Raw genomic sequence first — 12,184 nt, 5'->3', positions numbered from 1 at the left:
TCCCACAACAGGAAGGACTTTGCAGGATCAACTTTTTATAAAGGAAGATTTTGAAACGCAGACATTGCCGAGCCACACCACATGCCAGGCACCTTCACAAACACAATTTGCCCAGTCTTCTAAGCCTGTATGCTGCTACAGTAACTTTTACTTATTGATGAGGAGACTGAGGTTGGAGGAAGCTCATCAAGTCAGGCAGGGGTTGGGCCAGGACTCATGCTTGTCCGATGCACATTCTAATGTGAAGATGAAATCAACATAAAGAAAACACTGGTTTGACATCAGCTTTAGCTTGGGGCACAGGTAAAGCACCCAGGAGAGACAGCACAGATCCAGTTTACTTTGCCCAAAGCTACACCTGACTGGACAGGAGCCCAATGCCACAGGCTTCTGCTGCTTGTCCCTGTTTCCAATGGGAGAGAGTCCCAGACCAAAGCAGCTGCCATGCATTTATACCCACAAGTAAACAGATAAGTGAGTAGATGATCAAAGGTTTTTGTTTCTTGTTTTTTCTTTTTGGTTGTTTGTTGCTATTAAATCCTATTTTTTAATTCTTCATGAAGAATTTAGTACAGTATAACCAAACAATTGGAAAGGTAAAATGTTAAGAACACTTTGGGGTCTTTTCTCTGTATTTAAAAAAAACTAAAGCTAGAACTCTGCTAGCCAAAGAGTTGATTTCTCCAGGCTCAGTGGCTACAGCTGCCCTTGGTCCGACACAGGACTAGGAGCTCTGCAAGTGCCCCTTTAGACATGCTTACCAACTGAAGCCAGGGTTTCCTCGACACAAAGTTTTTGTTTTTTTGTTTTTCCAAGACAGGACTTCTCTGTGGTAACCCTAGTTGTCCTGGAACTTGCTTTGTAGATCAGGCTGGCAATGAACCTGGAGATCTGCCTGCCTCTGCCTCTCAAGTGCTAGGAATAAAGGTGTGTGCTACCACCACTGGTGACACAAAGTAGTCTTAAAAAGTGTACTTTTTGTTAGAAAAACTAAAGCAAAAATAACTTATGTTTTACCTATTGCAAAAACTTCCCCAAGGTTTAGAGCCAAAATAACCATTCCATCCTAAATATGGTTACTTTCTAAGTTTTAAAATAGTAAACAAGAAATTATTCAACTTTATATATTAATTCTATTCATATCATGTCTAGTAAAAAAACTTCATTTTGATGTTAATTCTGTATTGGGCTCAAAGGAACAAAATCCACATTTTAATGTGCAACAACAACAAAACACACACACACACACACACACACACACACACACACACTACTTCCTTGGTTACTGAGGTCATGGTAAGAACATGAAAACCCGACGCCAGTTAAGTATCAAAGCTAAAGAATTCCAGGTTCTTATCTCAGTTACTGATGACCATCTTTCCGGTCTCAACTTTTAAACTTACTCCTTTTCATCTTTTAGTTCTTGCCAAAATTACGCACCTGGCTTGCACAGTACTCATTTTTAAAGAAGCAGTATGTGATGCTGAAGACTCAGAATGTGTGAAGAGGCGGTCCATTAAACTAGCGGAGACAGCAAGGCTGCCCTTTGAGGTCCTTCATCTGATGACTGCTTTGAAAGGCAACAGCTAACCACAAATGAGAAGAAATGGGAAAGGCAGGACCACTTTGACTTCCACGGGAATGGTGGCAGGGACTATATCACTAACTCTCTCTCTCTCTCTCTCTCTCTCTCTCTCTCTCTCTCTCTCTCTCTCTCTCTCTCACACACACACACACACACACACACACACACACACACACACACACACACACACACGCGCGCGCACACAAAAACACTGCCAGGAGGAGACCAACTCTACTGAGGAAGACGTCAGCTCAACACACCCTTGTGTTGGAGAATCAGGTCGCTGACGGCTGTGCCATCAAGAAGGCCCTTTAACTAGTGAAGCTCAGTGTGTAGGAATGTAATGAGCAAACTGTGTGGTTTAAACACTTCTCCAATCCCATATGCAGGACCAAAGAACCCCAAAGTACATGGAGCAAAACCTACCAGGATGGAAGGGAGAAGCCAAGAACTGAACAACAGCTGTTGAAGATCAGCATCAACCTGTGAGAGCTGGCAGGGCAGACAGAAGAGAAGCACGGACAGAGGAGAACTGAACGCCTAACAGACACCTAGAGAGCTGTGCCCAGTTACAGCAGAATGCAGTCCTCTCGGGTGCTCACGGAGCACCCTCTCTGAAAGATGTGGTGTGCTATTAAGGAAGCTTTGGAACACTAAACAGGGTAAGATCACAAAAACCTTCCCCAACCAACTAATGGATCTGGAAGAATCTAAGATGAAATTAGAAATTTAAAACAGATTTGGACAATCTACAAATATGTATGGTTTAAACAATATAACCACTAAATAACCAGGGTGTCAAAGAAATCACAGGGGAAAGTAGAGATTATTAAGTAGAAATAAATATGGTTAGGCAAAATAGGACTTGGGGGAGATTTTTGGCTATGAGTATTTGTATTTTAACAAGAAACCAGGCATGCACTGGTAATCCCATCTACTCAGATTCATGGGTCTGACATCAGACTCATGGGTCACTGAACCCATGAGTTCCAGGCCAGCCTGGCACATAGGGAGACTGTTTCCAAACAAAAACCCAAATACAAAGACTCCTCCAAGACCGAATACCAATAACCTAATCTTTCACTTTACAGGAAGGAAAACAAGCCAGTGTCCTGGCACATGCTTTTAATCCTGGCACTTTGGAGGCAGAGGCAGGCGGATCTTGGTGAGTTCAGCCTGGTCTACATTCCGAGTTCCAGGCCAATGAAGACCACAGCTAGAGGATGAGAACTACCATCAGCCCTTACATGCTTCCAAAATACAGAACACACTTGTGAGACCAGCACTGCAATGATACCAAAGATAAACGAAGAAACTTTAGACCAGTATCTCTTATAAGACTGAAGAAACCATCAGCAAAATCCTAGCAAACTGGACCCAGCAATGTAAACGACGCTTACAATCAGTGAGATTATCCTAGGCTGCAAGGTTGGCCCAGCATAGAGAAAACCAGTGTAGCAGTTGGGATTGATAGTGACTGCTGACAGCATCTGGGAAGACTGTAGGTTTGAGGTCATCCTGGACTGAACAGCCAAATCCTGTCTCAAAAAAAAAAAAAGTCAGTATCCTATACTATGTTAAAAATAGGACATAGGACAAAATGCCACAAGATCATTGCAATAGACATAGAAAACAATTGATACCCTAAAAAATTGTCCTGTGATAAAAATACCCCATGACCTAGGAATATATATGTTCTCAACTTGATGGGGGAATACGCTAAGAAAATCTTGTAGCTAACCTCAAACTCAATGTTGACAAACTGGTATCTCTCTTCCCCCTTACCAAGATTGTTAACAAAACATGAAAATCAGTTCACATCCTTTATATCCAACCGCCTGGCATATGAGGTTCTACTTAAGGATGAACAAGTAAGAAAATAAAATAGACTATGAAAGACACATAAAAGACCCCTATGTTCAAAAGACAGAATCCTGTACATGGAAAATCCTAAAGACAAGTTCAGCAAGTTTGCGAAAAACAGCATATAAAATAAATTCCATTCGTATAGGAATGAAGTACTGCTACATGATACAACACTGATGACCCCTGAACACACTGAGAACAAGATGAAAAAAGACTACATATTATAAGACTATACTCATACGAAGTGCTCAGAACAGGCACACAGAGAAACACGCAGCAGATTTATAGCCCCCAGGGCTGGCAGGAGTGGGAAATTCTGTTAGCGGGTGTGAGGTTTCTTTGTGGGTGATGAAATGTTCTAGAATTAGCACACCTGCAATGGTTGCATGGCCTGTGAATACCGACAGAAACATGGTATTTCAGGGATGCTACAGCAGAAGGCCACAAATCTACTGCTTGATCTACAAATACCGACCATCCTTTAAACACACAATATGACGAACTAGCTCATCATTTTCTTCAAGAAGGCAGAAATATTTCATTACCACATGTTGAAATGGCTCTTGGCTAAGCCGACTTCACGCTTTCAAAAATGAGTAATGTACACACTAAGCGAAAGGAATAGCTTGGTTTGGAAGTCCTTACAACTCATTCCTTCATCCCACAAATTAATTTATTGAGCACTTACTACATGCAAAGCACATTCCCAGGTGTGGGGAAAGTTCTGTGTGGAGCTAAAGTCCTAGTGAAGGTGCACGGATCACCAACAAAGGAAGGAGAAGTTACCAGAGTGGAAAGGCCTCCTGGGAAAAAATAAAGTAGAGAGGGCAGCACCACACAGGGTGTCTCTGCTCTGCCCAGGTTAGATACCAGCAGCCACGCTGTCCTGCCCTCTTATGAAGTTGTGAGCACATTCTATATGCAGTATCAAAATTAGCCTCTGAAACACGCTTGTGAAGGACACTTACAACACAGTGCTTTTATTTTATTATTTATTTATTTTAATACAAAGCTTTGGCATTAGCAATTTTATGAAAAAATAAAATGTACTAAAAATAAACGCTTGTGTGGCATGATTGGTAAATGATGCACAAAAATAGGTTCTTTTTTTCCTTCAAGGCAATCAGTCAGAAAGCAGTGTTTTTCCTTCTTCAAAACCATTCTACCCTATGGAATAAAAGGGAAACAGAGATTATTGATTAGTTAAAGGGTGGTTGTCAACATTCTAAAACAAGAGACATGATCCTGCAGGGTGGCCTGGGACTTGCCCCAGCCCTAGCATTTGCCCGAGACTAGCAGTTTCCGAGCAGTAGTTGAGCAGCTCATCTTCTCAGAACTGCGTTAATCTTCCCGACTGAATACAGGAAAAAGACAGGCTAACAGTGCCTTGTTTAACATATAGGGGTGGCTGCTGTCCCAGCTGGATTTGCACATGCTGCTCTTTACCACTCTAGACTACCATGGCTATGTGAAAGAGCTGAAGAGCACAGACTTCAGGGACATGCAGCTTTCTGTTCAGGAACCTCTCAGGTTTTATGTGCACCCAGTATTATCTTAATGTCTCCATAACAGGTGCTAAAGAGTGCTCGCAGTCTTCTGAAAAGTTTCCTGGTGCCCACAGGATCCTGTTGTCTTCTTTGCAGCCCTTGGCCCTGTGAGACCACTCTACTTCCTGGCCCTTTGTACTTGGCTTATTCCCTAAGCAAGGCCTCCCTACCACCAGGCCTGGGGTGTGCACTGGCCTAAATCACGCCATCAGTTCTGATCGTTTCCTCTGTGCTGAGTGAGGATCCATGCTGCAAACCACCTGACCTTTGGCTCTCATACAACCCTCCAGGGCCTCTTCCTTTTCTCCCTACCATGTGAGGACTTCTTCCTTCAATTCTGACTTGTACTTAACTTTCTGCCTCCATCTCTACCCTCAGAGAACCATCTCAGCCACCATGAAAACCCTCAGACACTCACCACTGTTTATAAGAATAAGGTCTGAATTCTGTGGTCTGCCTGCTCCCAGTGCTACGGCCTCTGGTGGATGCACCGAACCACACACTCCCGAAACCTGCTCTGCTTCCCCTCACTTGTGGCCCTCTCTCCTGTGAGGTCCTTGGTGCACAAGCAGCAGCTCTCTTGGGTGTCCCTCCCTCTCTCCTTTCTGTTTCTTTCCTCATTTCCAACCCCTGCAGGGAAGGGAAGTCAGGCCTCAGAACTCATCCCCTGGTCCCATGAGGCCAGTGCCTGTGAGCACTGAGGCACGGCATTAAAAATGATTAAGGGAGCTAGCCAACTTTTTCTGGAAAAAGCTCTGGTGTGAACAACGGTCACTTTTCCTAAGTACCTCTGCTCATTTCTCCTAGTCCCTACTGAAGGTGCCACATCTTCCTTGTAGTACCTCTTCAGAAAAACTGGATATTATGAGATGGAAGGGCTTTTTAGGAACACCATAACATTAGGTGCTTCTGAGAAAAAGAAAAATGGCCACTGCAAAGACCAAAGGTAACTGCTGCTTGGGACTCTTCTTCCACATCATCTTCTTAGAAACTAAACTTCTCTGGTCACAATTGAACCCCTCAGTGTTCTGTGGAGCAGTCAGGGCCAAGTAGTACAGAGAGAAGTTGGGAACAGAGGTACTGGTCTGCATCCCACTGTCCTTCCTAAGCATCTGTTAGGGACCACTCAATTCCTCTGAGTCTCAGTACTCCTCTGTGTCTAAATACTGTAAATTGGCTAAAAGAGAGTAAATATGACAAAAAGGAAGAAGATCTATTCCCAGCATACACCTCAGAAAGTAATGTTAAGTATTCTTGGTAACCTAAAAAACAAAGATGGATGCTAGTTTGACCAAGAGTATTTGACTGAAAAAGTAAACATCTAAAATTCTTGCCCAGTGCTTCTCAAACTATTCCTGAAGTCAGTTTGGAATTTCATGACTCGCATTAATAGAGAAACAAAGTACAAGACAGGATGTGGCAGGCAGGAAGGGCCACTCTTGTTTCAGTCATGTATGAGGGAGTGCTCGGTCCCCTCACTCTGGGAGATGGTGAAGTCTGGAAACTCTGCCTTTGAAATTCAAAGTCTTGCAAAAGGCAACTAGAAAGCAATCCCAATCCTTGCCACATGGGCTCTGATCCCACCCAGTAGCATGCACTCAAAAGGAGACCTGCCTCTCACAGCCCTAAACTGTAGCTTCTGGGTAAATAGCCAGGCCACAGCTGGCGAGCTCATTAGTTTACCAACTGTCCATATGGACAACTCTGCCTGAGAGAAGTTGTTTTCTTCATTAAACCTACACCCCTCTGTAATGCATCAGGGCTCCAGAACTATAGGAAGCCTCACTCTCTTCTGCACTGGCTGTGCAGTGTGAGGCTACTGTGAGGACAAGGGGATGCTCAGTCCATAGCAGATCCTCCTTTCTCTAGCCGTCCTTGGGACACCTTGAGAGACCTCTCACCTCCTCTTTCCTCCTTTCTAAGCAAAGCATCCCCAAGACACCTAATGGTTCTATTTTCAGACCCTTCTCTATCAACACTCTGCTCATCCGTCAGTGCTCTAAAACAGAAGTCTAACTAGCTGGCTGCGGTGGTGTACTCCAGAAAGCAAGAGTTCTAAATAGACTACAGAAATATTCATTATAGAGGAAACTGGGATCATCAACTGCTTTTATTTGGTTGATAAACGTCTACAATCACACCTGGAAAGCTCACCAGAACTATCAGTGAGGCATGGGTCCCATCTACCTGCTGAAGAGTCCAGAAGCCAGGGCTTCTCAATGTTAGGTCCCAGCACAGAAGCATCTTTCTATATACTTGATCACATTAATTATATGCATTTCCTGCTGACCAGACCAATTATAAAATCTTGAGTACCTGTGCTACCTATCTCTATAAATCTTAAGATGTGATTTTTTAGAATCAGAGTCTATAAACTAAGAGATGGTTCCTAGAGATATAGTCCCACTTCCCACTCAATTAAAAAATCTCTCCTACATCATCTACATATGTGTTCCTCAAAAACAAGGATGAAAATATCTTTCTCACAGAGAGGGAAAGATGTCACAAATATAAGCGGGCAGGTGCTGGGCTTTCATAAGGCTTATTAGAATAGGTTGAACAAAACTCCCTGGGGAGTGAAGTTCAGCAGTCAGTCTTGCTGATGCAGGCACTGAGAATGCAGCGTGAGGAAGGCAGCGAAGGCCTGTGTGCTTTTGCTGTGCATTTCACTCCTCTGGCCATCATCCTGTTTACATCTGTAGTCTCAACTGTCTGCAGTGCTAAAAGCTTTTTAAGGAATAATTAGTTACAGAAGAGTACTTAAAAAAGTACTCTTTCACCGAACAGAAGGACTCCAAAATACACAGACTTCTGATGCAGCCATTAGCATCGAATCCTTGGTAAATGGTACCTGTAAATAAGGTCGGGACACTGCTCCCTGGTGGTCATCAATGTACTTACAGCAAAGTACAAGGAGCCCGGACCTGCCTAGGTTCAGCATGGCTGCCCTAACATCTGTCCATGCTGCTTGCTCTTGCCTACAGGGTTTTCTGAATGAACACACTGCACTGCTGAAGCTGTCAGGAAAAAAAAAAAAAACTGTCCTTGTAGGTACATTTGTGCTGGGGTTACTATTAGTTTCCAGACGATCACTAAAATGTCAACAGGTCTTTCCATCTGTTTATAGATAATACCATCATACAAATGGACAGGTTAAACCAGGATGATTGAAATTAAAAAGGACCTCATTTTGGTTATAAATTTATTGGTAGATTAGGGCAAAATGAGTACGTAGATTAAAAAAAATCCATGAACAAAGAATTTAAAAATTGCTAACTTTTTTTGTTTTGTTTTTCAAGACAGGGTTTCTCTGTGTAATAGCTTTGGCTGACCTGGAACTCTCTTTGTAGACCAGGCTGGCTTCAAACTCACAGAGATCCACCTGCCTCTACCTCCAAAATGATGGGATTAAAGGCATGCACCAACACACCTGGCCTGCTAAAAAATTTATATCTGGAATAAAATAATTTAGGAATTTCCACCAACCTTTTAGAGAGACACTGGCACAGAGTGACTGATCTTTATCTCCCACAATAAAATGGTCTTAAATGAAAAAGTCAAGTGATTCATACTTGCAAAAACAACAAAACCCCCAAGTCACACAGAAGCTCACAATGGAGAGGAAAAGATCCTAAAAATATCACCTAAGATACTCACCACTAATACTTTGGTGACTATCTTTTTCATGGACCCTCAGGTGTGTATACACACATGTGCACATGCACGCACACACTCACTCAATTTCTCTCTAAATGGGATTATGAATACTGTCCTTTAGGATGGTTTTGAAGGCAAAGAAGTAATAGTTGAATGAACAATTGCAAATCAACCATCTACAAAGGCTAATGGGAGAAGGGTTGACTAAGACATGGCTGTGAAGACCCATGACTTAGGTGCTGAGTAATGCATTTATGTATGGAACTGAAGCAGTATGACCCAGGCACTTGGGTTCCTATTTAGCATTCTCTGAAGTATCTATTGTATAGACTGAGTATCTGGGAAGATTCTGAGTAAGAGGACCATTGAACTGTCTAGTCATTCTATAAAAGTGCCCAGAGCATCACTATTGATTTATAATGCTTGTTACTCATAGTTGAATTTTTAAAAATATTTACATTTACCTATTTTATGTCCAGGTGTGTGTGTGCATGTGGTATTTGCAAAGACATGTGTGGAGGTCAGAGGACAACTTGCAGGAATTATTTTTTTTCTTCCACATGGTAGGTTCTATGACTGAACTCGTCAGGCTTGGCAGCAAATGCTTTTACTCATTGAATCATCTCACCAGCCCCCTCACTGGTAAAATCTTAAGAACTGGGCTCTGCTGGGCAGTGGTGGCGCATGCCTTTAATCCCAGCACTCGGGAGGCAGAGGCAGGTGGATCTCTGTGAATTCGAGGCCAACCTGGTCTACAGAATGAGTTCCAGGGCAGCCAGAGCTACATAGTAAGACCCTGTCTCAAAAACAAAACAAAAAAAGAACTGGGCTTCTTATCTAGCTTGACTGGGAATAAGCAAGACAAATGGCTACAGACAAAACAATGACTTCACTTTGAATGCAAGTGTTTTTGAAATCATGGGCGCATGGAGTTCCTATACACTGTATCTAATTTCATGGACAAAATTAAATTAATTTGCTTTATAAAGGTAGATGGCCATCTCTTAAATTTTAAATTATATTTACCTTTTTTGTGTGTCTGTGTGCATATGTACATGGGCCATGGTGTGTATGTGTGTAGGTCAGAGGACAATTTGTGAAGCTGGATTGAACTTAGGCCATCAGGCTTGGCAGCAAGTGTCTCCCCTGCTGAGGCACCTCCTGGCCCCAGATGGCCATCTTATTTACAGACTGTAGCAGAATCTCGGCAGAATTAGTTTGACTAACATTTATTGAGCACTTATACTAGGCACCGTACTAAGTCCATAGCCCTACGACGTAGACTAATCATTATCTGCTTATTTTGATGATTAAAATAATCTTCAGATAAATGTAAATGCCTAAGTCTCACAATTGGAAAACGGAGGAGTTGAGTGAGAGTCAAATCTAGGTGTGACTGCCTCTAGAATCTGAGCGACTGATACTGTGTTCTGATGGAAAAGTGCATCTAACAGTGTCCACAGACGTAGCTAGCTGCTGACTGACCTAATGGACAGGTGAAGACTATTCATATAGAGTGAAGAACACCAATGTACCACAGTAGCCTCTCAGTATGTACAAGGTCATGGATGCCAGAAGATATTTCCTGCAAGTATTTGTCAACAGATCAGGTGAGAGGCAATATGACAGGGGAAGTAAAAGTTTTGTGTTTCCACAGCTGAACAATAATGAAAATTTTCAGGAGAGTGTTTACTGTTGACAACTTAAAATGCTAGGCCATACTCCAATGTGGAGAGCACATGATGTGCATCAGTAGCAATGTAGGCTCAAATTTGGGCATTGGCCCAGGGTTATGCTAATCTCTAAGTAGTATGAATACTCAGGTAAAAGAAAGGACTGAATAGCCAATAACATTGAAAACAATGGAAAACAAACCCTTCCATTATCATATTACTGTGGAATCCTGCTTCTGGAAAATCACTGTACTAAAAGGATCAGGATGTCTACCCTACAGTAGCCCTCACAGCAACATGCAGCTTCTGCTGGCACTCCTAGCTCTGCGCATTCCCTGTGGCAAGACCATCTCACCATTAAGAAGCCTGACTGCTGTTTTTCCTTATGGAGGCCAACTCTGCCTTTCTGTAACCTGCATGGCCTCTTTCTGCCCCTGGAGAGACAGTCTATTCTGACATCTCTACCTCCCAACAGTCTTCTGAGAGCAGTGGATTTCCTTCCTACTTCTTTCCTGTCCTTGACCACAGGCAAAGGTCTTAGTGTTCTCCCAAAAGCTGACTAAAGCTCCTGGTAAAATCCTAGGAGCACACACAGAGTGGGGCTATTCCTGCCAATGGTGAGGTCATGGACATTCTTCACATACTAAGACTGTTCTGGTGTCCTGGCATCTGCATGATGCTGTGGATCCAGCTTGTACTCAAGAGAGCCTCAGGAGCTTTGCTCATGTATGCTGGTCTTAATGAACAAAATGAATTCCCAGTCTGTGTGACTAAAAATAGATGGCTCATGAAATAAATTATTTTGCTAACTATGATCCCATTGGGATCAGCATGAAACAGGTGTGAAGCCAAGTCTCACCACCTTCATGAAAATTACTTGTTTTCTTGGGATCATCTGGCACATGCAATCCAAAAAACAATTTGTTACTTACTCATTAGCATTCAAGCTAGCTGTGGCTCTGATGATCATGTAGCAGAGTGTGAGAGCACTGAGGAGGCCAAAACTGGCAATAATAAACCATTCTTCTGTTGACAAAGGAAAGGGAGGAAATCACTCTGGGGAGAAGATTTAAGTCAAATCGATGTCAACACTTCCCTCAAATGCAACGAAGCAGACGTCAACGGAGGTGTAAGCCAAGGCTGGCTCAAGGAAGTCAAGCAGGAGGAAGTTTGCCAGAAAGCTACTAACTAGAGAAGGTTAGTGGAAGTACTGGGAAAAGCTGCAAGGAGAAAGGAAAGCATGGCTCAACCATTTCTTTCAGTTTAGATCCAGAAGTACACGAGAAGTGTGACCACCAAAAGGCCCAGGAAAATTATGTAGAACTGTACATGGACAGATATTACTGTGAATTTACATGACAGTAGAACAACCATATTTATAATCATTTTTATGATTTCCTTTTTGCCATTTCTGCATGATTCTAATACTCAATCTTAGATAAGGGTTAGGACCACAGAGTGGGGTTCTCAAAAGTCGTTTGGGTATGCTAAGCAGAAAGCTGTTCCACATCACTCATGTTTGCATGTTCTCTCGTCTATCAGTTTCCTGAGAGTATTCGTACTAAAAAGACACATTACAGTTGTGCCAAGAAAACAGGTTCACGACTCCTGCTGGGAAGTCAAACTGGTCCTTCAGTCTGTAGGAAGGTAGGAGGGGCATGACTGACAGGTGTGTAGAAGTGAACATCAAAGTCATGCATACACGGGACAGAGGGAGACTAAACTGGGGCCTGAAAACCAATCCGACTTGCTCCAAAGTCGTAACTATAAAATTTTGCCAAGGGTAAGCTTAATCAGGATGGTTTAACAAAGTAATTCTATAAAATCCCTCTACATCTGTAACAAGGCATGGCAAA

The 12,184-nt window shown here is 42.7% G+C and overlaps 1 protein-coding gene across 3 annotated transcripts in view; it reads right to left on the bottom strand.

The window, feature by feature from the left end:
• The window catches only part of Rnf130 (ring finger protein 130), a 108,611-nt gene that overhangs the window by 14,438 nt on the left and 81,989 nt on the right, over positions 1 to 12,184 (bottom strand). The window contains exons 8-9 of one of the 3 annotated variants that reach the window (XM_076578257.1): positions 11,261 to 11,354; positions 4,430 to 4,618 (exon numbers count right to left, since the gene is read on the bottom strand). The exons of 1 other annotated variant lie outside the window; for it this stretch is intronic. In XM_076578257.1, the coding sequence (XP_076434372.1) occupies positions 4,603 to 4,618; positions 11,261 to 11,354 (110 nt within the window). In that variant the 3' untranslated portion in view covers positions 4,430 to 4,602. Of the gene's footprint in view, positions 1 to 4,429; positions 4,619 to 11,260; positions 11,355 to 12,184 lie in introns of those variants that run through there. One more of the 3 variants, XM_076578256.1, reaches the window with a different exon arrangement.

Source organism: Peromyscus maniculatus, chromosome 8 (assembly GCF_049852395.1).
Source record: "Peromyscus maniculatus bairdii isolate BWxNUB_F1_BW_parent chromosome 8, HU_Pman_BW_mat_3.1, whole genome shotgun sequence".
In the NCBI taxonomy this organism is placed as follows: Eukaryota; Metazoa; Chordata; class Mammalia; order Rodentia; family Cricetidae; genus Peromyscus; species Peromyscus maniculatus.
Note: the sequence above shows the minus strand (reverse complement) of the source record. Positions and strands in the feature narration are given on the sequence as shown.